Genomic DNA, 24705 nt, shown 5'->3' on the forward strand with positions numbered 1-24705 from the left:
CGGGCTGCGGGGGAGGAGGGAGAAGCGGAGGAGGCGGCTCCCGCGCTCGCAGGGCCGCGCCACCTGCCCGCCGCCCGCCGCCCGCCGCCGTCGCGCTGCCCGCCGCCGAGATGCCGCTGCTCCTGCCGCCGCCGCTGCTGCTGCTGCCGCTGCTGCTGGGCGCGGGCGGGGGCCGCGGGGCGCGCGCCGAGGTGCTGTTCCGCTGCCCGCCCTGCACGCCCGAGCGCCTGGCCGCCTGCGGGCCCCCGCCGGCCGCGCCGCCCGCCGCCGCGTCGGGGGTGGCCGGGGGGCCCGGGGGGCCGGGGGGGCCGGGGGGGCCCGGGGTGTCCGGCGACGCCCGTGCGCCCTGCGCCGAGCTGGTCCGCGAGCCGGGCTGCGGCTGCTGCTCGGTGTGCGCGCGGCTGGAGGGCGAGGCGTGCGGCGTCTACACCCCGCGCTGCGCGCAGGGGCTGCGCTGCTACCCGCACCCGGGCTCCGAGCTGCCCCTGCAGGCGCTGGTCCTGGGCGAGGGCACTTGCGAGAAGCGCCGCGACGCCGAGTACGGCGCCAGCCCCGAGCAGGTTGCAGGTAACTAGTTGGGGCGAACTTGGGCGGGCGCGGGCGGCGGGCGGCGGGCGGCGGGGCCCTGCACCGGGGGGGGCTGCGGGGAGGGCGCTCCCGGGCCGCCTGCGCACCGCTCGGTCGGGTCGATGGGCGCAGGAAGGGCCTCCCTGATCCCTGCTGCCTCGTCTCCCCCGGCTGCAAGGCCCCTCCACTTCTATTCTGGAGGGGGGATTTTCCGGGGAGGAGGGTGTCGGCCAGACCCCGGGGGGGAAGCGCTTGAGGCTTATTTAGGGGCACGGCTTGAGTCGGTGGCCGCCGGCGCAGGGATCCTGGAAAGGTCCCGGCGAGGGCGCTGCTGGGGGTGGGGGCGGCGGGGGCGGCGGGGGCCGCTGACTTCGGGGACGCCCGGCGAGCGGGGCGCACGGAGAAGGCGGCAGCGCCTCGAGGACCCTGCTCTGGGTCACTTCTCTCCAGGATGCCCATCCGCCTGGGATGGTGAGGAGGAAGGAAAGGACTTGGGACTTTGTCGGGTGGGTTGCTTAGGGGAGAAGTGCAGAGGCGCGCTGCTGTGTCGGCGGGGAAGCAGGAGGGCTCGTGCTTCCTTCCCCGTCGGTGGAACAATAAAAGTGGGGCGTTGGGGAGGCTCAGCCCCGCGGGCGGGTCCGGGTGCCTTAGGCCGGGGGCAGGCGTGCGGCCCCCGGGAGCATCTGGGCCCCCGGGAGCATCTGGTCCCCGCCGCCCGGCCCCAGGGGACTCCCTCCGCCCGGTGGGATGGGGGCCCCGGGAGTCCTTGTAAGGCGTCCGCATCGCCCCCACCCACGCGGAGGTTCTTGAGGGACACTCTCACTTTTGTTTTGTTTTTGTTTTGTTTTGTTTGTAAAGTTCCAAAAGCCTCCTGCCCCAGTGGTCTGGAGGAAACTGTAATTTATTTTCTTTCTTCTTGGAGACAGTTGGGAAATGTGTCCACTGCCTGCTGCTGTTGTTGTAAAAAGCGAGCCAGCCTGACCAAGTTCCTCAAGCTAAAAAAAAGAAAGAAAGAAAGAAAGAAAGAAAGAAAGAAAGAAAGAAAGAAAGAAAGAAAAGGAATAAGTGCAAACATTCTTGCATGCGTGTAAACTTCTGTGGTCCTAGCACAACCCCCCTTCCCCCGTAACCCCCCAAGGGCCCTCCCCCCCAGGACCCTACAGCCCCTCGCCCTTCCTCTACCCAGCTATTGTATTTTCCCTGTTCTCCTTGGGAATGGAATTGGGGGTCAGAGTTGAAATCTTTCCTCTGTGTCTCTGGCACAGTTTTGACCTTGAGTGCAGAGCACGTTAGGGCTTCCTCCCTCCGAGGGAGCTAAGCTGAACCCCCGAGTTCCTTTCTTCTCTCTCCGCTGGCTACCCCCCCCCCCCCCCAGCCTGCTTGCTTCCAAGTTAACCCTTCCCTGCTGCTTCTCTTAGAAAGTCATAATAGAAGGGAAATACTCGGCTCCGCCTTCCTCCTCCGTGGCCCCTTCCAGGCGGCCGGATCCCCCCCAGCCCCCCTCCAGGGAGGTGCTGCGCTTTTGGAGCTGAACTCTGACAAACCAAACCTCTTCCTCAGCAGGGTGAACTTTTCCAAAGGCCTCCGAGTTCGGAGACTCCTTTGGATTTTGACCGTCTTCATAAAGTGCATGGTACAGGTCCTCCCTAAACGTTGTAGTATTTTTTCCCACCCTTCATCCCTCTCACTGGCAGCTTGGAAACCGGCTCTCGGGCTTCCCAGCCCCAGAACAGATGCGGGACACTGTCCCCGTACCCTCCTCCCCGCCAGCCCGAAGGGGACCGGGGAGTTGTCAGGGGAGTTCAGGGACAATGGGGCGAGTTCATGGGAAGAATGTCACTCCGGATTTTCTGCCTGGTTGTGGGACTCCCCTCCGCCAGCTAGCCCCAGCTGCCTCCTCAGCCTTCTCCTCCCAGTGTCCACACGGACGCCTTCCGCATTTTTCTCTTGTGCTCCAGACTGGGAAGAGGGGCCCCTGGGGTGGGGGTGGGAGCTAGATGTGGAAGCCGGGTGGGCACCCTGGAGAGAAGTGACCCAGAGCAGGGTGCTGAGGCGCGAGTGGGGCTGGGTGAAAGGGGGCGGTGCAGGGAGAAGCCTGGGCCGCCAGGGGTGCAGGGGAGAGAGGGGCAGGCTGTGAGGCTTCTGGGCAGGAGAGGGTCTTGGGCTGGGGCCGGGATGGGGCGCTGCCTGGAGAGCCCTGGGGTCCGGCTCGGGTGGGCGGCCAGGACGTGGCCCGGAGGGGAGCGGAGCCCTGGAGGCCGCTGCCTGCCCCCCCATCTCCCATCCCCTCTCCCCCCCTGTCTGAAGAGCGAGCTCTCTCCCATCCCAGACTGCATTCCTCTTTGAGCAGGTTGCTTTTGAGAATTTTAAACATACCCTCTTATTTTGAGGCAGCAAACCCCAGCAGTTCCGGCTTTGCTGTTAGCGCTTTTGTCTTTGTTCCCGGGACGCAGGGGCTGTGTCGCTGACTTCCTGGGGACGGGCTGGGATGCAGGGGGTGGGGGGGCCATCTGCGGGTGCTGAGCCTCCATCCCTTGGGGGGTGATGGGGCGGGCCTGGTGGGCTCAGAGCAACTCGGAAGTCCGCCTGCCTCCGGGTTGGAGTAGGTGAGCGAGCCTGGACGAAACAGGGGAGTGGGGCCCCCCCCGGCCCCCCCCAGATCCGGCGGGGTCTGGACCTTAGCAGCGTGTGGGTGTGTTTGCTGGCGGAGCGGGGCTGAACCGAAGTGCCTAGAAATGTCGGGGGGAAGAGGAGGAAGTGGGCTCCCTTTCAGAACCCAGGGCCGGCGGGGGACTGGCCGGCTCCCGGCTCCCCTGCTCCTTCCCGCCGCGCACAATGCCTGGGCTTCTGCCGAGGGGCGGAGCCGCCGAGTGGCCGTCTGGCGGCTGCACATATAAAGGTGCTATAGAAATGTGCAGTCATTCAAAGTCCCCGGGCGGGCGGCTCTGAGGAGGCTTTGCATCTGCAGTTGCTGGGGGAGCAGAAAGGGGGGCAGAGGCGAGCGCTGATTTACAGTGGTGCCGTGCAGCTTCGAGAAAGGGGAGAAAAAGCAATGGGACTTCTGGCTCACAGCGCGCTGCTTTGCATCTTGTCTTGCATAAATTTGCATACTGAGTTCAAAGTCGTAAAATAGACTTGGGGAATGAGTGGGACCCACTGTCACCGATCGCTAACGCCACTACCTTCCGCCACCCTCCCCCCCCCTTCTGGACAGAACACCCAGAACTAGCTCTGCTAGGCCGCCCCGCCTGAGTCACCACCGTGCATTGGAAGGAGGCGATGGGGGAAGCTGAGGGCTGCTGCTCCCGGGGCTCCGGGACGCTGAGTCCCTGGGGCCACTGGACCCCGCGGGGGGCGGCCCTGAGGCAGGGCTGGACTGGAGGACGTGGCTCGCCAGTCCCCAAGCAGCCGAGGCAGGCGGGGCAGGGTTTGCAGGGTTTGGCCGGTTGCCTCCCCTTCCTCCTCCTCCTCCTCTGTGTGCCTGGAGGGCTGGAATTTGAGGAAGTCCCAGAATCTGGGTTTTTGCCGGCAGTCTCCTTAGTCACCTTCCACTTAGGTCCACACCGTTCACCCAGGTAGTTCCCCTTGTGTGGTAATACTGACCCCATCTATTCCTTTGACAAAGGTATTTGAAGAAGCTTCGAGGGGAAAAAAAAATCCTATGTAACGAGGTCAAAGGATCTCGTAAAAACAAGAACAGGGCTAAGGAGTCTCTGAATTTGCACACGTGGCGGTGTCCAGGGGGAAGAAGAATCTATCTGCTGGTGGCCACCGCGAGGGGCCGTCTGGCCAGTGGGTCCTGGCCAGGTTGGACTGCTGAGTTTCCCGGCAGGCAGAGGGAAAAGGGAGGCTTAGATGATTCTCATTGTTAGCTTTAAACTGAAAGCTCTCGTTGAGCTTTAAACTGAAATTTTCAGGCAAATCATGCCTTTGGGTTAGGGGACTGCATGGAAGTCGGTCCTAGAGAGACGCCTGCAGGTTACTTGGAAGCGGGAGCGTGTTTGGCCACCAGTTGTCCAGCATGTGAGGGTTTAGGGTGAGAGATTTGAGAGGATCAGTGCACCGTAGTAGCTCATTCATCAGGTTAACTTCTAGTCGGGTCTCACGTTAGCTCTTCTTTGCCATAGGAAACTGGATGCACAATTGCTAAATTTTGGTAGGAGGAAGTTCCAGGAATTCTTGGTTCCAGTGAATTCCAAAACAGGACGACAGTATTTGGTGGGGGTGGGACGGGGGGCACAGCACGGGCTGCTGAAGGGTGTGAAGGAGGAGCAGGAAATATGCAGACCTTGCTTGCATCCGTTTGGTTTTGCTGTTGACCCTCCTCACCTACTACAACACGGTACCAACAATAACAAAGGGCTTGGTCGTTACTGTTATTTTTAAAGAGCCCCCATCAGCAGGGACTGCTTTAGTTTCAACCTGTCCCTTCCTAGTGCTTCCAGTCCCTCCCCTGGCCCCCCTGGCTCCCCTAGGCCTCTCCCACCATGGCTGGGTCTTGAGCCCCCGGCTGGACGCTCAGTTAGGAGGACAGAGCTACCCCAGCCTTCCGCAGGAATCCAGGTAGGTGGAGACCACGTAGGTGATGGGGGACGGAATGCTGGGAGCACATCTGATCCTGAGATGAGGAGGGTAGTTGGCCGTGGCACAGGGGCTGGGCTTGGTGGGGGGGCGCGGGGGAAGTGGCCGTATCCCCAAGGGGGTTTGTGCTGAGGCTGCTCCCCCTGCAACCCGAGGCAGGGAGGAGCAAGGTTATGCTTTTAAGTCACCAGGGGAGCTGGTGTTCTGCTTGGCACCCGTTCTAGGCCTCTCTCCTCCTTGCTGTCTCTGGCCAGCATTTTGCTGAGGTGGCAGGCAGCTGCCAGGGGTTCGGTCGCCTTCCCATCTGTCCTCATCCTATTATGAACTGGCTTCTTAGCCTGCTTTGTCTCCTGACTTCCGAGATCCCTGGGAGGGAGAGAGGGAGGCTTTTTACCTCCGTTTCGCAGGTGTGGGGGACTCTGAGGTTCAATCAGGGGAGGCCTTAGCAGGTAAGTAATGAGAGGCCTGACCTTTCTTCTGTGCCCCTCCGCCCCCATGGCCAAACAAGGGAGGGAGGGGGTGTTGGCAGCAAAAGCCTTTGACCCTGTCAGCCAGAAAGTTTGTTCCTGGACACCTGCCACGTAGGGGCCAGGTTTGGTTATTTGCTTTCCCTCAACTCCATTGGGAGGCCCACGTCCTGGGGACTTCAGAGGGGAGTGACCAGCGTGCAGCAGTCAGGAGAGACAGAAGCGCGGCCTCAGAAGAGCTGGTGGGCCAGCTTGTGCCGCCACAGGGACTGGGTTCCGTTGCAGACCTGTCCCCGAGAACCTGAGCGCTGGTGTGCAGGGGCCTCCCTCAGATGCCAGTGTTGGGGAGACGGGGATGGCTGCGCTGCTGGCCAGTGTCTGGCACAGAGCAGGTGCTCACACGTATTAGCTCCTCAAGCTCAGCAGGCCGGGGCTCCCCCCTGACGCCTAGGGAGCCCGTCTCTGAAACGAAGAAGGCCACGCTGGCTGCGTCAGGCAGGCCACTGAGTCTCCCCAGAGGTTTCAGTGTGGCACTTAAGTGGCCTCTTCGTGGTGTGAACTTGCTCCGGCTCAAAGCCCAGTTTCCAACCACACACTAATCACCCAGGGCAGGAGATAGGTCCTTCTTGAGCCTCTGTGTCCTTATCTGTAAATCAAATATTGACAGCACCAGCTCCATAGGGTGGCGCCCGTGTGTGTGTGTGTGTGTGTGTGTGTGTGTGTGTGTGTGTGTGTGCGCGTGCGCCTAGAAAGCTAGATAATACAGTCAAAGCCAAGCACTTTGGTGTTTTTTTGGGGGGGAGGTTTTTGCTTTTTGTTTGTTTTTTTTTAATTTTTTTAATTTTTATTTATTTATGATAGTCACAGAGAGAGAGAGAGAGAGAGGCAGAGACACAGGCAGAGGGAGAAGCAGGCTCCATGCACCGGGAGCCTGACGTGGGATTCGATCCCGGGTCTCCAGGATCGCGCCCTGGGCCAAAGGCAGGCGCCAAACCGCTGCGCCACCCAGGGATCCCTGCTTTTTGTTTTATTTTTAATTAAGTCACTTGCTTTTCATCTCTTCACCTATAAAATAGAAATATCCGTACCTCCCGCCCACTTCCATGGACTGGAGTTGTAGGAAGAGTAACGAAACTATACTTTAAATATAGTGTCAGTGGATTTGACGTCAGGCAAGTGGTTTGAGGTCAGCCGGCTTCCATTTTTTTTGCGGAGGAGTTAGGCAATGTTCTTTAGGAGCCGGGTCCTGATGTCTGGGACTGACCATTTTTGGTCTGGGAGCCTCATTCTTGGTCTGGCCGCTCTTGGTCTGGGAGCCTCAGTGCCTCAGTTGGGGGTGGAGGGAATGTGGGCACAGAAGTGGCCCTAGAGTTGGGACACTGGGTACATTGCAGGCTTGCTGCTCCTAAGCTGGCGACAGGGCTGGGTCCTGCCTTCACCTGGCCAGTCAACCTTTAGCCCTCCAACTGCAGGTATTTGGAAGACCAGAGAAACTCTGAGGCCACATGTCCAGAGGGGGAAGCCCCTTCCTCCACGGACAGCCCTCCACAGGAAGCGCTGGGACCCAGGCTTCAGAACAGTAGGGGCAGCTAGGAACCAGCCTGGTCTTAGCACGCCTAGTACGTATGGCGTGGGTGAGGGCGCGTGGTAGTTGAGTTGTCCAAGCCTGTGAAGGCCCCGTGGCGCCTGTTTCTTGCTCCAGGAGAATGGGCTTTCACATCTATCCTGGCTGAGCCTAGGGAGCCAGAACGTTGAACGTGATCCTGCCAAAGAAATTGGACGTTCTGTCCAGAAAGTAACGTTTCCTTTCCATACTACGCTGTCTGCAGAGTTGACCTCACTCCCTGGGAGGCCGTTTGGGGAGCAGCATCTCATTTCGAAGGGGTTGATGGGTTCCCCACTGGAGTGCTCGGGGGGTTGGGAGGAGTGTTTTCTGGGCACTGAGATCCTCCCTAGTGTCTGATTCCATCTGAGTGACCGCCTGTCTGGGCGTAATGATAGGACGACTGTGTTTTGGAGCATCTTTTGGAGGTGAGGCCCCAGAAAGCAGAGGAGGGGGATGCTGGAGCCTTCAGGGGTCAGCATAGGCTTGTGGTGAAAAGCAGGACAGTTGGGACAGAGGACAGCATTTGCCACTGGGAATCTGAGCTGGCGGGTTCCTTAGACTCCGAGGCCCTTCATGACTGTGGGGATGCGGCCTCTGGGAGAAAAAAAAACCCACTTTACAGATAGGATCCTCAATTCAGAGAAGTTTGCTGGCTTTTGGGTTCCAGGGTAACTGCTGACCCCCAACCCACCTCCCCAGTGAGGAGTGTCTGGGCAAAGGATTTTATTTTCACTCCTGGGAAATGCCCCCCCACCCCCACCCTGTGCCTCTCCCCCTCCTCGGCCACTCCTGTCCTCTCACAAAGCCAGGGAAGATCTGCTCTGGCTCAGCTCCTGGGTGTCAGTCAGGACGCAGAGGGAGACCTTGCTCAGAAAGCCGGCTCCCCCGGAAAGAAATACAGAGTCGATTGTAGTCAGGAATTGTTTCTACCCCCCTCCCTTCTTTTTTGATGGGGGAGGGGGCACTTGGCAGCCCATGGGGCCCCTTCTGGCCGCAGGCCCCATGTCTCTTCCTGGCTGTTGGGAGGCAGGGCCCCAGTGGAGATTGGGGAGAAGGGGCAGGGGCTGGCAGGCCTCCAGCTGCGGGGCAGGAGACTTGGCCCACAGGCCCCCCTGGTCGCTTGGCCTGAGCTGAGCAGAGCCTGGGGTTTCTCATTAGCTGATGGGTATAGGTGTGTCTGCCTGTGTTTCATTCGAGGAGCTGAGCCCCGGAGGCAGGAGGCCAGGGAGGGAGGGGCCCAGAGCACGGGCCCAGGAGGGCTGAGGGTGCCCAGGAGGGCCTCAGCCCGGGAAGATGGGCCTGGGGGGGCTCGACGTGTTCATGAAGGTATCCGGGAGGTGAGGCCTTCTAGCCGGAGGGATCCGAGCTGGATTGTGGGCTGCAGTGAGCAGAGGGTCAAGGACAAAGTCATGCTAATTCAAATTGCTTTTTTTCTAGACATCCTCCACTTTGACCCAGCTGCCTGTAGGGTTTTGTTGTTTGTCTCATTTCTTTCCAGCTCTGCTTTAGCCTCAGAATTCTCCCCACTTGACAGATGAAGAAATCGAGGCTGCGTTCGGGTTCCGGTGCTGAGGCAAGCACAGACCGGAGTGGAGGCTGGGTCTCCGGACTCCCATCCCAGGGCCCCGTTCCCGGAGACTCATGCGTGCAAAGAAGCAGTGAATTATAGATTGCTGCTCCGAAAAGCTCCTTTTCCCTGGGAGGTGGTAATTAAGGCACAACTTCTCAAAAATATTCCTTAATGCGACTCCCCGGGAAGTTTCTTTTAGATCTGTTGTCTTGACTTCTGGATGGAGGTGCCAAGTTGCCTCTGGATGGTGCCCCCGTTGCTTTCTGAAGTGCCTGAGGCCAAGATAAAATGAAAATGGCAGGCCCCTCGAGCCCTGCCTCTGCAGCTGCCTGATAAGGCTGGGTAGTTTCTATAGCAACAGTGGCAGGAGGGGTGTCGGGCGGGATGAAGGGCAGTGGGGTTGGGATGGGGTTGGCATCGGTGTACTGGATCAGAAGGGTTTTTGAGGTTGGGTGGGCCTGGCTGGGATCTGACTGATGAGTTCCCTTCCAGGGAAGAGGTGGGTCCCGTCAGGAAGAGGGGTTGAGGGATAGGGAACAGGAGTAAAGCACTGGGGTTGAAAGCTGCCGGTCGAGTCTTCCCTTAGACGATGCCAATGACCAGACCCCATCCTGGTTGGTTAAGAGCTATGGAGCTGAACAACCTGGATCTGTGTTGGCTTTGCCGTTGACTACGTGACTTTGAGCAATTGGCCTCAAGCATTATGGCTTTTTTTTTTTTTTTTTGGTCAAGGTGAGAGGGGATAAGAAATTATCAACCTCGTGTGATTGCTCGATGATAAAAAACGAGGTTCTGTACACAAACCGCTTAGCACAGAAACTCAGATAATCAGATGATGTCACACCGGTTCTCCTTCCTTCTTCCTCTAATCTCAACACGCAGAAGGGAAGGAGAAGGCAAATGCCTGTTTTTCCGTGTTTTCTGATTGGACAAGTTTAGTAGAACAGGGATTTAAGGATCTGGTTCAGAGGCACGGCTTTCTCCACGGGGTGCGGCTTCCCTGGATAGCTGCCCTTTTGCTTTGGAAAGTCCAGAATGGCGTTAGAGGTGGACGGGTTTTCCAGGGGGCCGTCCTGGTCTTTGATGCCATTGTCACTCGTCATGGTTCTACCAGTGATTGAGAGCATGGCCCATTTATGCTCCAGAGGCGACGATTCTCCCTCGAAGCCCTGCTGCTTGTCTCTGGTTCTCTTTGCTGCCCCTAAGCCAAGAGAGCACAGCCAAGGAAGACCCCAGATGTGATACAGTATTAAGTCAGACACAATTAGTGAACTTTTAGTTGAAGAAAAAGAAAAGCCTGGTGACCTATTTAAAGACACTTATTTATATTCCGGACACTTCTTGTGCTGGTTTGAGAGTGTGGCAGGCAATCCTGGACATCTTTACAGGTTTTTAGTTTCTGTTTGCACCCTCTGGGTTCAGTTTGTCAGGCCTGCAGTCTCGGGGAAGAGTCTTACGGGGATGCAGAAGAGGCATGGAGAAGAGGTGGGCAGAAGGGGAGAGGTCAGGAGACAGGTGGGTAGGACCCGGTCTTTAGCTCTCTGGGAGCTGGCCTGGGGGGTCATGTCATTGGACAGTTTGAATGTGGGTCCCAGGAAAGGGAAGCGTCTTTTTCTCTCCCATCTCGTACTTCCATTTGCTGACTGCCCCCCCCCTTTTTTTTAATAAACCTCTGACCACTCCTACTGCTATAGGGCCTGGATGGAGAGGGAGAGCCCAGAAAAGTGAGGAGAAATAATACATGATCTGCTAGGCCAGAGAGTGGGATGCTCTTTGGGTAGTCAGCTCTCCTGATGTTCACACACCGACTGAGCACGCACTGCGTGTGGGACTTTCAACCCCAGTGCTTTATTCCTTCTGTTTCCTATCACCTCATCCCCTCTTCATGATGGGACCCTCATCTTCCCTGGAAGGGAACTCAGTGCAAGACTGTAAAGAGGCAGTTGTCAGTGCTCCCCGTAACACATGCTTTTTCATCCTGGAGGGGAGCCAGAGAAGCGTTTCATTTTATTTAAAACAATTTTTTTAAAAAGATTTTATTTTATTCTTTTAAGCAATCTCTATACCCAACGCAGGGCTCGAACTCACGACTCCAAGGTCAAGACTCTGGATCTCTCCTGTTTCAACTTAGGGCTCCTATTTCTCTGGGCTTCAAGGAGCTGGAATGGGTTCCTCCCTTCCACTGGGCGTGACTGGCCCTTGGGCACTTCCATCACTCCACACCTCTGGGCACCCCCTGGTGCCCTCTGGGCTGCACTGGGATGAGCTCGTCCCTTGGCTTTCCATTCTCAGGCCTGCCCCATCTTGATTCCTTCGCCGTCCTCTCCTTGACCCTGTAACTGTCTCCCATTCTCTTTGGGTCTTTGCCTCTGGCCCATTTCCCAGTTCTTCATGCCACAGAGACCTGGCCAGGAGCCCATGGTCAGCCTCTGGCAGGCAGTGATCCTGGTGATGCTGCGCTGGCCTCAGAGTGGCAGTGAAGTTGGCCATGGTATTACTGTTCGGTCCTCTTCCACCCAGGGGGCTTTCAGGAGCACCTCAGATTTACTGATACCCCTGCTTGGCAAGGAGAGAGAAGAGTGAATGTGGTGAGGGAAGTGACTTTTACAAGAAAATGGTTGCAGCGTGCCTGGCTGGCTCAGTGGAGCGTGCAGCTCTTGATCTCGGGATTGTGAGTTCAAGCCTCACATTGGCTATAGAGGTTAAGGATTATATAAACATGAAATTTGTAAAAAAAAAAAAAAAAAGTAAAAATACAGATGAGTAATAAGAATTATGCTAGAACACCAGTCTACCCCCTACAGCTGGGAGTGGTTGACATTTTGTCCTGTTTGCTTCACGTCCCTTTAAAACACCTCCGGATGACCTTCCCCGCCAGCCTCTTGTTGCTGGTCCCTCGTCCCCAGAGGCAGCCACCAGCATGCATGACTTCGTGTTTCTCTTCCTTGGCTAAACAGATTTGCTGATCCATGGCCAGCATCTAGAGTCGTTCTTGTGCTAAGTCAAATGTGCAAAAGGGTTTCATTCTGCAGCTTTTCCCCCTTTGTCAGTATTAGGTTTTGAGATCTGTCCACGTTGGATAGATGTCAGGAGTGATCACAGGTCAGAGCGATCTTGTCGACTGCCGTGTATGACTCCATTGTGTTTCCCTGCTGATTTTATTTAGCCATTGACCCGCTGAAAGGCTTTTTGGGTCAGGTTGCCAACAGTTTTTGCAGCTACAGGTAATGCTGTAGTGAACACTGGTGCCCGGTTGCCCCCGCACCCGTGTCGGAGAGAGTTGGACTTGCTGGGCCAGCCACAGTCCTCCTGTTCCCATGGTCCCTGTTCCAAGTTTGCACCAAAGCACATTCTCTCTCTACTCACTTGGGCTTTTGGCAGGTAGGCCACCTTGCCAGGCTCTTGGATGGCTTTGGTTGAACCGGAGGAGAACTGTTTGGGACCCACAGAAAGAGTGAAGGCTGGTAGTGTGTTTGCCACCTTGATTTCAATTTCTCTGGCTCTTCCAGGACAGCCTGGCTCACGGAGTCCCAGGGGACCTTGGCCGAATGTGAGCGTGTTTTTGTTTTCTCAAACGGTGTGCCTCAGTGCTGACCCTCCCCGGGTCTTTGTGACTCCAGGAATGACCCTGGTGTTTATAGAGCAGCCCACGAGAGCGCGTAGGCAGGGAAGCTCCGTAGAGGCTGTGCTGTTTCTGCTCACTCAGGGGGAGCCCGAGAGGAGACGGCGTCGGGAAGGCATGCTCTAGAAATCTCCGCGACGCTTGGCCAGGAAGGGCCTCCTCTGTGCGTCCAAGCATGCATGTGTGTCAGTTTACGAACTCATGAGTCTCTGGATGGAAAGAGCTCGAGAGGCTGTATCTTCGTAGGGTGAGTATGTGAAGTCCTAGCTCTTGAAAAGAAGAGGCGTCTTTCTCCTCCCATTACCAAGAAGTTCATCAGCAAACTGAGGCAGGAGCCAGAGAAACGCAGAGGAATGGGGCCTTGGAAATGCCGGAGCTTTAAGGGGGTTTTTCAAAATACCTAGTCCTTGACCTTTGCCCAGGCGTGCTGTCTGTGAACCCTGGGGGGCTGGGGTTGAGGACCATTTGTAGCAAGCTCTTTAGATGATTTCTGATGAACAGCCATGGCTGGGAAACATTCCCCTTATCTAACTCCCTGAATTTATAGATGAGCATGCTGAACCCTATATATCTTGACCATACAAGCTCCTTTTATTTCTTTAAAGTGATCTCTAGATCCAACATGGGGCTCGAACCCATGACCCAGAGATCCAGAGTCATGTGCTCTACCAACTGAGCCAGCCAGGTGCCCCCATCTATTAAAGCCCTACACATTTTAAGCACCTGTTGGGCATCACTCAGAGTCCACAGTCATGGTGGTAGGTTCGGAATCAGACCTTGCCCCCCGGTCCCCCCCCCCGCCCCCCGGCTTTCAGGCCAGCACTCCTCTTCCTGCTGTGTCAGAACCAAAGCTTTGAACCCGAGAGCTGGCCTTCCAAAGGGAATCCAGAGGGGGAGCTTGGCAAGCAGTGGGCTCTCTCCCATCCAGGAGTTTCAGTTCCTCCCCTGTGTGAGTGTGGGTACTGGCCGTTCCCCTCCCTGGAGGTTATGAGGGTAGCAACGCCTCGCTGGGCGATAGGCCCATGGCAGTTCTGAGTGCAGGGTAATGATCCTTTGGCGACAGTGGCCAGCTCCTGCCCTTGTGTGGTACAACCTGGATGATGCGTGTATCTGGAACCTCTGAAGAGGCCGCTCGCAGCTCTTCCCCACCACAGGGGGATTCCTTTTGTGCAAAAGCCATGCTGAGGAGCTACTGGTCCGTTGCCAAAAGAGTTTCTCCCAGAACATGGTGGCATCTGAGAGACGTCAGGTCTGCTTTGCTGGCACCATGCAGAGAGCAGGGCCCCAGAGGGCGGGGAGAGAACGGGAAGGGAGTTTGGAAGGAAGCTGGGTGTCAGCAGGGGGGTAGATGGGCTGATGGGAGGACGTCATTCGAGATGCTGGAATGTGTCCTGGGTGCCAGCCTCCACCACAGCAGACGTTCGTGGACACACTCTTCGTAATTCCTGCGTGAGGGGCCAATGTGGCCTGCCGCCTGTGACCTTTAGAAGAAAGAGTGGAGGGAGGCACACAGACAAGGCCACTTACCAGAGAGACCAAGGACCTCAGCTGAAAAATAAAACAAAGAAGCTCCCCTTTCTTCCCCACCACTGCTGACTTCTGCTGGCCTCCCTTCCCCCCACCTCCCAAGGTGGCCTGAAGGATCCCCCCCAGCCTCGGTGGCCTGTGTTACTGCCCGTGGTGGCCAAAGGCAGCCCTCCGAAGGCACTGGCTTCCAGTTCTCTCCAACAAAAGCTGTTTCCCCTGTAAGTTGGTGACTTTACCTATGAGCCCTGTTTCCCCTGTGCATGCGTGATATGTGGGAGCCACCTCTCCTTCTCCCCTCCCTTTCTTTCCCTCTCTCCCTTCCTCTCCTTTCTTCCCATAAATTCTGTGAAGTTAAAGTAATTTAGGCAAATCCACACTTGCCCAGAGACTTCCATCAAATGGCAGAGGGCTGTGATGTTTAGTGACAGACGGAATTCACGCAATCAACAAAATGAGGCTTTAGAAGAAATGTCAGACAGACAGTATTGCGGGACCTTCTTGTAACTCCTGTCTCCCCCATGCATATGGCCATTCTGCAGATCGGATCTCATCCCCCTTTCCCCTCTGCCTGGCCCATGCATCTTCCATTTACCCACTTGAGAAATAGCTCATCTGTCTGCGCATTTCTTCCGGGGCTTGATTTTGCCCACATTGGGCAAGTGGTCATGACAAATAGCAGCCTTCACTTGAGTAGGGTGATTATTTGCATTTTTCACACTTGAGGAGTTAGAGCTCAGGAACGTTAAAGGGTTTGACCAATGTCACGGGTGAATCGTAAGCGGCAAGGTCGGGAGGCCTCTTGACTCCTGGAGGCCTTTGCCCACTCAAGTTTGTTAATGAATTGTCCACTGCCGTGGCTGTTACTGGAGAGGTTGTCCAAGAGGAAAGAGGAAGATGGTAGTATTAATTCTTTTGCCCAGCATGCGTCAAGATTAAGTGCATTTGGGGAGAGACCAACAAAGCAAGAGCCACATGAGTTCTGTGCCCAGCGAGAGCGGAACCGGGAACGTGGCCAGCATTCCCCTGGCCCATTACTCGGAATCCATTCTTGCAGGGGCCTGCGATGCTGTTACCTGTTGAAGGAGGTGAGTCCACTGGAGGGCATGATTCATTTGGGGTCGGAGTAGGCTGCCAAGGAATCAAGGCTTTCCTCAGCCTACAAGCTTGTCTCATCTCCCCTCAGTGCCCTCAGCTCTTAGATTTCCAGATAGGAGGTAGGCTAAGGAGAAGGTTGGATATGGCAGCAGAAGGAAGTAGGGAAGCAAGTCATCTGTTAGGAAGATGTGGCCTGTTCTGGGGAAAGTCCTCTCTCTTGCCAGGTGTGCATAGGGACAGAGCCTCACGTTCTAAGCAAGAAGGAGTGTGGGGGGCTGCTCTTAGATGTTGGGGGCCTGTTTTCCTAAGTGGGCTTTAAGGTGCTTCCATAGATCAGGAATCGCCAGCTGTCTCTTGGAGCACGGAGGTCAGAGCACGGTGCTAGGAGGAAATGTGGTTTCATGAGCTTAAGAATCTGTCGAACACGATTCGTGCATTGAGTGATGTCGCCAGTGCTATGATCCGACAAGATTACGTCAGGGAAAAAAAAGGCGATGCCAAAATTAAGTTTTAAAACCAGGGTATTAATGCATAGTCTGGAATGCAGAATGTAGGTGTAAAGCTCTTTTTCTCCTGCAGTGGCAGCTTCCAGCTGCCAGCCCGGGCCCCTTGGCAAGGCTGGGTCAAGGAACAACGCCGGGGCCCCATGCCCGTTGGGAAGCGCGTCTGCTGATGGCACACAGGTGGGGTGTGCTCCTGTTAGACTGGGTGGTCGTCCTTCTGGGCTTCGGGCTTGGTGTCTGTAAAACGGGGCGACTCGTCCCTTGCCTCTCATTCTCCTTACCTGTCTCATGTCAGCTCCCCTCCAGGTGCATGAAGTAGAGAGGTACGGCCGTACACCTGCACAGGACAGGGGTTCTCATGCTTCAGGCCCTTTGGGGTCTCCGCCACCTGTCTTTGGAAAAGCTTTCCCTTCTTATATAGTCGGCAAGTCCCCTGCTGCAGTGTTGAGCCATCTCCGGGGGCGCTGTGTAGAGAACAGCTAATCCCTCCGGGAAGATCTCTGGGGGCCCGGGAGGTCCCTGTTGGTCATCACTAAGCCCGAAGCCTTTCCCAGTTATGTGATTTGGGCTGCTAAGAACCATTTCTTAGACTGACCTTTGCACTGCAGCCCACGGAGCTGCATACATAAGTGGTTGCATAATAAATATTATTCTGGACCTCACTCTTAGGCAGGCAAAAAAAAAAAAATGCAACTTGGTATTTTTGTTCTGAGGGCAAATTCCATCTCTAGTTGGAGTTCTGCATTTGGAATGTTTTCCTACGGGCTGCTCCTGTCACCTATAAGAGAACGTATGGGAGGAACTTGGTAAAACGGGCCAATGCCCTCGTCCGCCTGAGTGGAGGGGTGCCGTGTGGGTGCTTGGCCGAGTGTGGGGAGACGTGGGGGCAGGTGAGAGCCAGCTCCGTGTGTGCCTGGCCCTGTGTCTGCGTGCAGCACCTCTGGGAGTCTGGCTGCCCACTGTTCGTCCGTGACTTCGAGATGAGCCGTGGAGCCCCAGAGAGCTTAAGTAACTTGTCTGGGGCTGCGCAGCTGACTGGTAGACCTGGATTCAGTCAGGCGAGTGGACTCTGGACCTGAATTCTTGACCATCTCTGGCTGGGAATATAACAGTCAAGGAATCCAGGCTTTTCTCTGGCTGCAGGCTTGTCTGCTCTTCACCCGGTCAACTCTCTCGTTCCCTTCCCTGGGCTTCTCCTTCAAAGTGTGGGGCGTCAGCATGTGCGTCAGCAAACCAGGTTTCTTCATCTTATTGGCACGTTCGTTGGCAGAGCCGAGATCAATAACGGAATGGGGTGAAACCTAGCCTTGAATCCAGGTGGCCTCCGTGTGCATGGACAAACTGACCTTTACTTTGGGAGAATGGGGCTGTCTCGGGATAGAAAGCCAACTCCGTCCTCCTGGGAGCGGGCCGCCCAGGTGGCCCCCCATCTTCCAGGGCCTGGCCCGGGGCTGTGTTAGGACCGCGGACCCTGGACGCCTTGATGTTTGTGGCCCTTCCTCCGTGAAAAGATGTTAAATCATATATGATGACCGCATCTTCTAACTGTGAATGTATCGGTGTTGGCGGCTAAGGCTTAAAAATTTTTTTTTACCTAAAAGCTTATTTTTCAAGAGATTGATTTTGTTTTATTTTATTATTATTATTTTTTTAAGAGGTTGATTTTAAAATAGATCCCAACATTTCTTAGGCCCTTGGGCACTGTTCCTGCTGTGCCTGATGACAAGCCAGCCCTGCCTGGAGCCTGCAGGCCTGATGCGTATTTATCTGTGTGCCTCTTACATCTAATACGTTTTCACATGCTTTGTTGTCCCCCCTGGGACTCAGCCAGGGGTCCTGCTTTGACCCCTCTCAGTGGTCTGGGTGCCCAGAGAGCTCAGAGAAGGGGGAACAGCAGCCTGGGAGTCTTCTGGATGCCTAGGGAAGCCCCCTAGCCCCCGGCCAGGAGGTGGACTAGTGGACGCGAGAACTGTACTGGGGATGGAACAGTGGTGCGGGGTCTTAGCTGAGGGAAGGGAATATAGTAGAGCTTGGATCTGCCTTATTCGGGGCTTGGAGTCTTCAGCATGGAGCTGGGGAACTTCTAGGCCTCTGGATAAAGCCCGACTTCCAAATGATGGTTTTCGGTGGGGGGCACTTTTGCTCCCCAGGGACCGTTTGGCAGTGTGCGGAGGTATCTTTGGTAGTCACAGCTTCAGGAGGGTGCTGCTGGCTTCTGGTGGGTAGAGGCCCAGAATTCTGCTTGGCGTCCTACACTGCAGGAGCAGCTCCCCAGCGAAGAATCCTGGTCCCAGTCAGTAGTGCTGGGGTCAGGAGATAGGGTGAGTGATGAAAGTTTGGGGTGGGTGGGTGGGTCTAGTCCAGCATGGTGGGGACCGAAACTCCCATCCAGCCTGGTGGCAAATGCTTCAAATAGGTCATCCACTGCGGGTGGTGTTGGGGCTTCTGGAACAGAATTGATTGGTTTTAAAGATTTTATTCATTAATCCATAAGAGACAGAGAGAGAAGCAGAGACGTAGGCAGAGGGAGAAGCAGGCTCCTCGCCAGGAGCCCATTGTGAGACTCGATCCCAGGACCCCAGGATCATGCCCTGAGCTGAAGGCAGACACTCAACCACTGAGCCACCCAGGAGTCCCTGGAACGGGATTTAATCTGTGGTGGGTTTATTTATGGTAAAACCCAGGCTCCCCTGGAGCCACTGGGGAAATAGTCATTCTAGAGAGAATTTTCTGGGTTTCAGAGGGCTTACTCATTCAAATATTTCCATTTTTATTTTTCTAAAATTTTAACAATTTTGGATAGAAATCTTTTTTTTTTTTTTTAATGCTAAATGCTGGACATGTTATCCCACTCGCCTTTTTTGACCTCCCAAGGTCCTCGTCACTATCCACACAAATCTTGGGCTACACGATATGGAAGTCCTCAGGGGTCATCGATGGGTGTGGAGTTGTTTGCTATGCACTAAATATCCCCAAAGTTCTTATGTTTGGTTTTTTTTTTTTTTTTTTTTTTAGTGTCCTCTTTTCTTCCTGCCATTTGATACTTCTTGCCACTGTTCACATGCCTTCGTTCTCTCTCTCGTTTTAATTTTGTTGATTTTATTCTGCGGTGGCCCGGGAAACCAGACATCCAGAGCCCAGGCTTGCTGGAGCCGTGCTCCTGTGAGCTGTCAGTGTTCGTCCTGTGCCGAATGTCCCCGTGCCTTGTGAGGAGAGCACTGGAACTTGACCAAGCATCCGTAGAGCGACAGCTGTTCCCATGCTCAGAGGCTTCTCTTCCTCCGCTTCTTGGTTCTTGGGCGGGTTCCGTGTTGCTGACCGAGCGCATAACGGACAACTGAGGCAGTTGGCATCTTCGTCCTCATCAAAGTACTGTCACCAACAGGACACAGAGTTTCTGTGCTCTAGGCCTTACTTAACCTTATAAGCTTTACATAGAACATCCGCTCAGCAGTCCTGTGAAGTGAGAGCTATTATGATCCAACAGTTCGGGTAACGAAATGGAAGCACAGAGAGGTGGTATGTGCAGGACAAATTGAGCCGCTGTAAAAAGTCGGGGAGCTGGGCTTGTCTTACCAACCAGTGCTCGCCAGTCTGGAGAGCTTGTGCTGGGTTTCTAAAGGAATGTGGCCGTGGCTGGTGAGGACTGGCCAGGGGTCAGGTGGCCAAACTCCACCTGGGTCTCCTGGAGCATGCTCTGTGAAAGCAGGTGCCAGTACCCCGTGGCGCGCAAGAGTGTCCCCATCCCTTTGTCGGCGGGGAGTGAGTGAATGCCGCAGCTTGCAACCACCCACGGTAGGCATCGCGGCCCCCCTTTTATGGGTCAGGGTCAGCTTTTTCTTCCATAAAACACTGCCCAGGACAGTGGCCATCTGAGCCCACCACGCTGTGCCCGGCTTCTGAGGGGACCATCAGGTCCTAAGTGCCTCACCTGAAGCTTTTGGGTAGAAATATATGAAGAGCCATCCCGTTATGTCATCAGAGCTGTAAGTTTTTGAAGGCACAAAAAAAGAAGAGAAAATGCAAAATTTGCTTAGAAACATCCCCTCCGCACCTCCAGGTCTTGTCGGGACCTGCTGGGGAGCCGCTCCGGGCGGCTTGGTCAGAGGCGCTGTGTGCTCTGCTGTGTCTACAAGGGCGGTGTGAGTCCCGGGCCTCCTAGAGCCCGTGGGGACTTACTTGTCTCCCTGGTAACCACTCTTCCATGCCCTTCTGTTCCTCTGGCCTGCCCCTGGCTGGACATACCTGAGCCAGCGTGAGACCGTGGGAGCTGGGGGCTGTTCTCAGGGCCCCCTCCACCTGAGCTGTGCACTCAGTAGGAGCCTTTCCCTGTTGTTGACACACTGGTGGTTTAGGAAAGTTGAAAGAGACTTAACAGATGCTCCTTGGACAAGCATCTGGGTGAGGCTGCATGCCTTGCAATAAGCTGACAGTTCGGAGTCGAGCCGGCCCCTGTTCTCGGGGCTCCCTGTAAGGTGGCAGGCGGTGGCATGCATGGACAGACCAGTCAGGGCCGCGGGGTGGTGCTGAGCAGCCCTGGGACTGAATCTTCAGGGCACACGAGGAAGGGGGCAGGTGGGCAAGTGAGGAGAATAGCAGGACTGTTAGGAACTGGAGGCCGTGGCTTCTGGTGGTGGCTCTCGACCTCACTCCCTCGCCAGATGTGGCACGGCCCGGTGATCTCTGACGTTAGTTTTTAAAAACTGTACCTTTTAGGGCACAGATGATGAAGACTTCAAATCGGAGGTTAGGGCGGGTGGATCTGGGATGTCTTTCTAGGGGAGAGTGTTGGATCCAGAAGGACTTCGTCCCATTCCGGGGTGGGAGCCTTACAGACGCGTTCATCCTTCTGTGCTGCCCCGCTCCGCTCTGGCTGGAGGCACAACGGACTAGGCCTCCCAGACAGCCTGTGTTCCTCCCAGACCAGATGTGAGGTCTCGGTCTGGGTTTCTGCGGGCCTTGCCTTGGCCGCCCGTCAAAGTTGGGGTAGTGCCACCCGCCCCTCCCAAGAGTTGCTGCAAAACTGAAGTTGATAGTCGGTGTAATTTGCTCAGTACTGTTGCCTGGACGTCAATCACCTCCATCTTCACGGGTTAGGACAGTCCCGGGGTGGGGGGCCGGCACTCGGGAAACAGCACCCAGGGTTCTCCTTCCCTTCTTCTCTCTGCAGACAACGGCGATGAGCACTCTGAAGGAGGTCTGGTTGAGAACCACGTGGATGGGACCGTGAACCTGTTAGGCGGCGGAGGTGGTGCTGGCAGGAAGCCCCTCAAGTCGGGCATGAAGGAGCTGGCCGTGTTCAGGGAGAAGGTCACCGAGCAGCACCGGCAGATGGGCAAGGGTGGCAAGCATCACCTGGGTCTGGACGAGCCCAAGAAGCTGCGGCCCCCACCTGCCAGGGTCAGAGGGGCCGGGTCTGGGTGGCGGAGGGCCCCGGGTAACATCTGAGTCCTGGGTCGGGAAGCGCTTTCCTTTCTGCTTCTGCCACTAACACATGTCAGCGACCTTCAGGCTGATCGGTGTCTCCTTTGGGGACCTCAATGCCTTTGGTTGTGAAAGGGTGGATGATTTCTTGAAGCCCCGTCCTTCTGAAACCTCCACGTTTCTGCTTGGCTTCAGGCCAGAGGCCAGGCAACGGGTGCTAGAGGTGGCACTGGGTGCACTTGAACTTGCTCAAGCTTGCTGGGATGTGTTCCTTTCGCTTAGCTGCACCCCCTACCCTCCAGCTCCCCTCTGTCGTCTGGGGTCTTGGTCCTGGTTGGGTGGTGGATGGAGAAGAATGGAGGTTGGCCCACTGGGTCGGGGTAGTGATACGCCAGAGATGGCCACTCGAATGCACTTTTGCAAGTAGATCCCATTTTGACCTCTGAAAGCCACTGACACAGAATGAGTGACGGGCGAAAACCCCTACGCATGCGACTTTTCCTTAAAAGGTGGAGTGGGGCACGGTGACATATCAGTGCGATCACAGTCAGAAGTCCCTGGTTCCACCAACCAGCTGCGTGGCCTGGGGAACATCCGTTCCCTGCGCATGAGCTGCTTTCTGAGGCTGTTCCCAAGCCAGTGTTCTGTGAGCTTGGGCTCACTCTGAGCATCCTCTGTGCCCGTCTGTGCCCACAGACCCCCTGCCAGCAGGAATTGGACCAGGTCCTGGAGCGGATCTCCACCATGCACCTTCCGGATGAGCGGGGCCCTCTGGAGCACCTCTACTCCTTGCACATCCCCAACTGTGACAAGCACGGCCTGTATAACCTCAAACAGGTGAGAGAGGATCTCCTTGGCCGCAAGCCCCACAAGCCTTGTTCCTACCTTACCCACCTGTCATTCTCTGAGGTCTGAGAGCTGAGGGGGGCATGGGGAGGCCAGCTGCCAGGCCTGTCGGGGGTTGACTCCACTTACCCAGCTACCTGCCGTCAGCCTGTGGTGTCTAGGTTGGGAGGGAGCCTCTGGGAGAAGAGATGTGGGGTTACACCAATGCTTCTCAACATTTCATTGAACATTAGAATCGCCTGGCAGTGATTCCTGGGCCTTACCTCCCATTCTAGAAGGTTGGGTGGCAACCAAGAGTGTGCATTTCTAACAAACTCCCAGGGGTCGCTGAGGGTCCGTGGACCACAATTCCAGAATCATGGATTTAAACCATTGACACCCACCCCCCTGGGGGGTCTCCCTTCCTACCTCCTTCACAGCCCAGGCAGGCAGGCAGGCATTTGCCCCTCGAAATAACCAGTCTAGTGTTAAAAGCTACCTGTACACGTGCCCTCAAGATGTAAGCCGACTACTGCATTTGGAGCTCAGAAGAAGAAATAGTGATTTCTTCCAATGAAAAACAGGCTGTGTCCTGTCCCTTATGGGGTAACTCAAGGGATTTTCCGTGGTAATTAGTTCATAGGTAAGGAAAGGGACCCTGGGACAGGAATGGCTGGGTTCACATCTCAGCGGTGCCTCTTACTAGCTGGGTGACATTGGGCACCTGTCTGTGCTTCCTTCTGATCATCTGTGAAGTGGTGAAATCACCGTACCTGATTCACGAGGAATAAATGAACGGGGTTATGCTAGATAAAAAACAGGAGGGTCACCTGGCTGGCTCTGACGGAAGAGTGTGTGACTCTTGATCTCAGATGTGACTCTTGATCTCGGGGTCATGAGTTCAAGCCCCACATTGAGCCTCGAGCGTACAAAAATAAGTAAATAAATAGGGGCACTGGGGTGGCCCAGCGGTTGGGTGTCTGCCTTCGGCCCAGGGCGTGATCCCGGGATCCTGGGATCCAGTCCCGCCTCGGGCTCCCCACAGGGAGCCTGCTTCTCCCTCTGCCTGTATCTCTACCTCTCTCTGTGTGTCCCTCATGAATAAAGAAATAAAATCTTAAAAAAAAAACTTAAAAATGAAAGTTTTAAACCATAAATGAGCAGCGTGGAGTTTGCTGACACGGTGCGAGGCACATAGCAGGGCCGGTGCTAGCATTGTCTCCCCTCCCACTACAACCAGACCCCAGTAGCCGGGTCCCCCACTGGGTGGGGCCTCCCTGCCAGGTGGGGACAGACTCTTCCCACCTTTGGGCAGCCCCCCTACAGCCTTGCTCACTGGAGCGCGGCCCGGGCACCAGCATCCCATGGGGGCTTGCTAGCCCAGCAGAGTTTCAGCCCTGCTGCAGACCTGCTGAAGGGGAGTCTGCATTTTAGGGTGCTCTCTGGCACGCGGTCGGGGTTGGGGAGCCCCGGCCTGCAGGGCTAGCTTGCATGGCGCCCTGGAACTGCTCCCTGAACCTCGGGCTGGGAGAAGCAGGGACAGCTGCTGGTGGCAGGGCCGTCTTCCATGTCCTTTTTTTCTCTCCTCAGTGCAAGATGTCTCTGAATGGGCAGCGTGGGGAGTGCTGGTGCGTGAACCCCAACACTGGGAAGCTGATCCAGGGAGCCCCCACCATCCGGGGGGACCCCGAGTGTCACCTTTTCTACAACGAGCAGCAGGAGGCTCGTGGGGTACACAGCCAGCGGATGCAGTAAAACCACAGCCAGCCGGTGCCGGGCACCCCCCGCCCCCACCCCCTCTCCAAACACTGGCAGAGGGAGGAGAGCCTTGTGTGGTGGGTGGGGAGGGTTTTCCAGGAGTGTTGACACGTGTATTTATATTTGGAAAGAGACCAGCACCGAGCTCGGCACAGCCCCGCCTTCCCCCTCCCCGGGGCCCTCGCCTTCTCCTGTCCCTGCTGGGGAGGGAGGGTGCTTGCAGGGGTGGAGCTGGGGTGAAGGTTGGGGAGGGGGGAAAAAGAAATTTTTATTTTTGAACCCCCGTGTCTCTTTTGCTTAAGATTAAAGGAAGGAAAAATACAGTGTGTGTCTTTTGCCTGAGTCTTTGGGGCTTCCCTGGGAAGAGATCCTGAGGCCTACCTGCCTGTCTGTCCAGCTCTGTCCCTGACCCCTGGGGACGTGTCCTGGGAATGCGATAGGCACTGCTGTGGTTCCCGGTGGAGGCGGGATCCTGCAGGGCTGCAGGGCGGCCACCTGAATCTGGCGTTTCCCCCTGGACAGTCGTCCCCCGGTGGGCAGTGAGGGAGGGGAGGTGGCTCAGAGCCCGTTCTCTTTCCCACTTTCAGGTGCATTGCAGAGGGAGACAGGACAGGGAGACACTGGACTTGTGGTCCTCTGGCCCCTAAAAGGAGAGCTCCCTTCTGTGCAGGGGGAGGCAGCCCCCAGGTCCTCAAGGAGAGGGAGCAGGCTTGGTGGGTGCCAGCATGTTCACCAGAGCGCTGCCCCTGGGAATTCAGGAGCTGCTCTCCGAGGGGCCCACGTAACCGTCGGCCTTCCAGAACAGCAAAGTTGACATGACCAGGGACTACACATGTGCAGATAGGGACCCTAGCTCCGGAGCAAAATTCTACGTGAGAGCTCCACCCACTGTGTTCTGGGGGCCCCTAACCCCTGGCGAATTGCAAGCCCCCCACCCACGTTGCACTGGGCCACAGGGAAAGGAGTGCTCTGCTCCCAGCACAGGGCACAGAGCCCCACCTGTCACCTTAGCCGCTCTCCTGTGTCTGGAGTCTGACCCTTTCCTGCCGCAGGTGAGGGCAGGTGGTGCTGCTCCAGCCATATCCCTCCTGACCTTCCAGCACCTCAGGAGAGGCAGGGGGATGCTCGGGGCCCTCACGGGGGTGGGAGTGAGATGAGCT

The 24705-nt window shown here is 56.2% G+C and overlaps 1 protein-coding gene across 3 annotated transcripts; it reads left to right on the forward strand.

The window, feature by feature from the left end:
• Positions 1-95: 95 nt before the first annotated feature.
• IGFBP2 (insulin like growth factor binding protein 2) lies at positions 96-23868 on the forward strand. Of its 3 annotated transcripts, none has more exons than XM_041737343.1 (4): positions 96-567; positions 20709-20938; positions 21659-21799; positions 23378-23868. In XM_041737343.1, exons 1-4 carry the CDS (start codon positions 111-113, stop codon positions 23540-23542), a joined length of 993 nt encoding a protein of 330 aa, XP_041593277.1. In that variant the 5' UTR covers positions 96-110; the 3' UTR covers positions 23543-23868. The 3 variants fall into 3 exon arrangements, with proteins under 3 accessions (XP_041593277.1, XP_041593280.1, XP_041593279.1); XM_041737346.1 differs by lacking the exon at positions 96-567 and adding an exon at positions 14903-15025; XM_041737345.1 differs by lacking the exon at positions 96-567 and adding an exon at positions 19294-19333.
• The last annotated feature ends 837 nt before the right edge of the window (positions 23869-24705 follow it).

The sequence above is a fragment of the Vulpes lagopus genome, chromosome 22 (genome assembly GCF_018345385.1).
Source record: "Vulpes lagopus strain Blue_001 chromosome 22, ASM1834538v1, whole genome shotgun sequence".
Taxonomy (NCBI): domain Eukaryota; kingdom Metazoa; phylum Chordata; class Mammalia; order Carnivora; family Canidae; genus Vulpes; species Vulpes lagopus.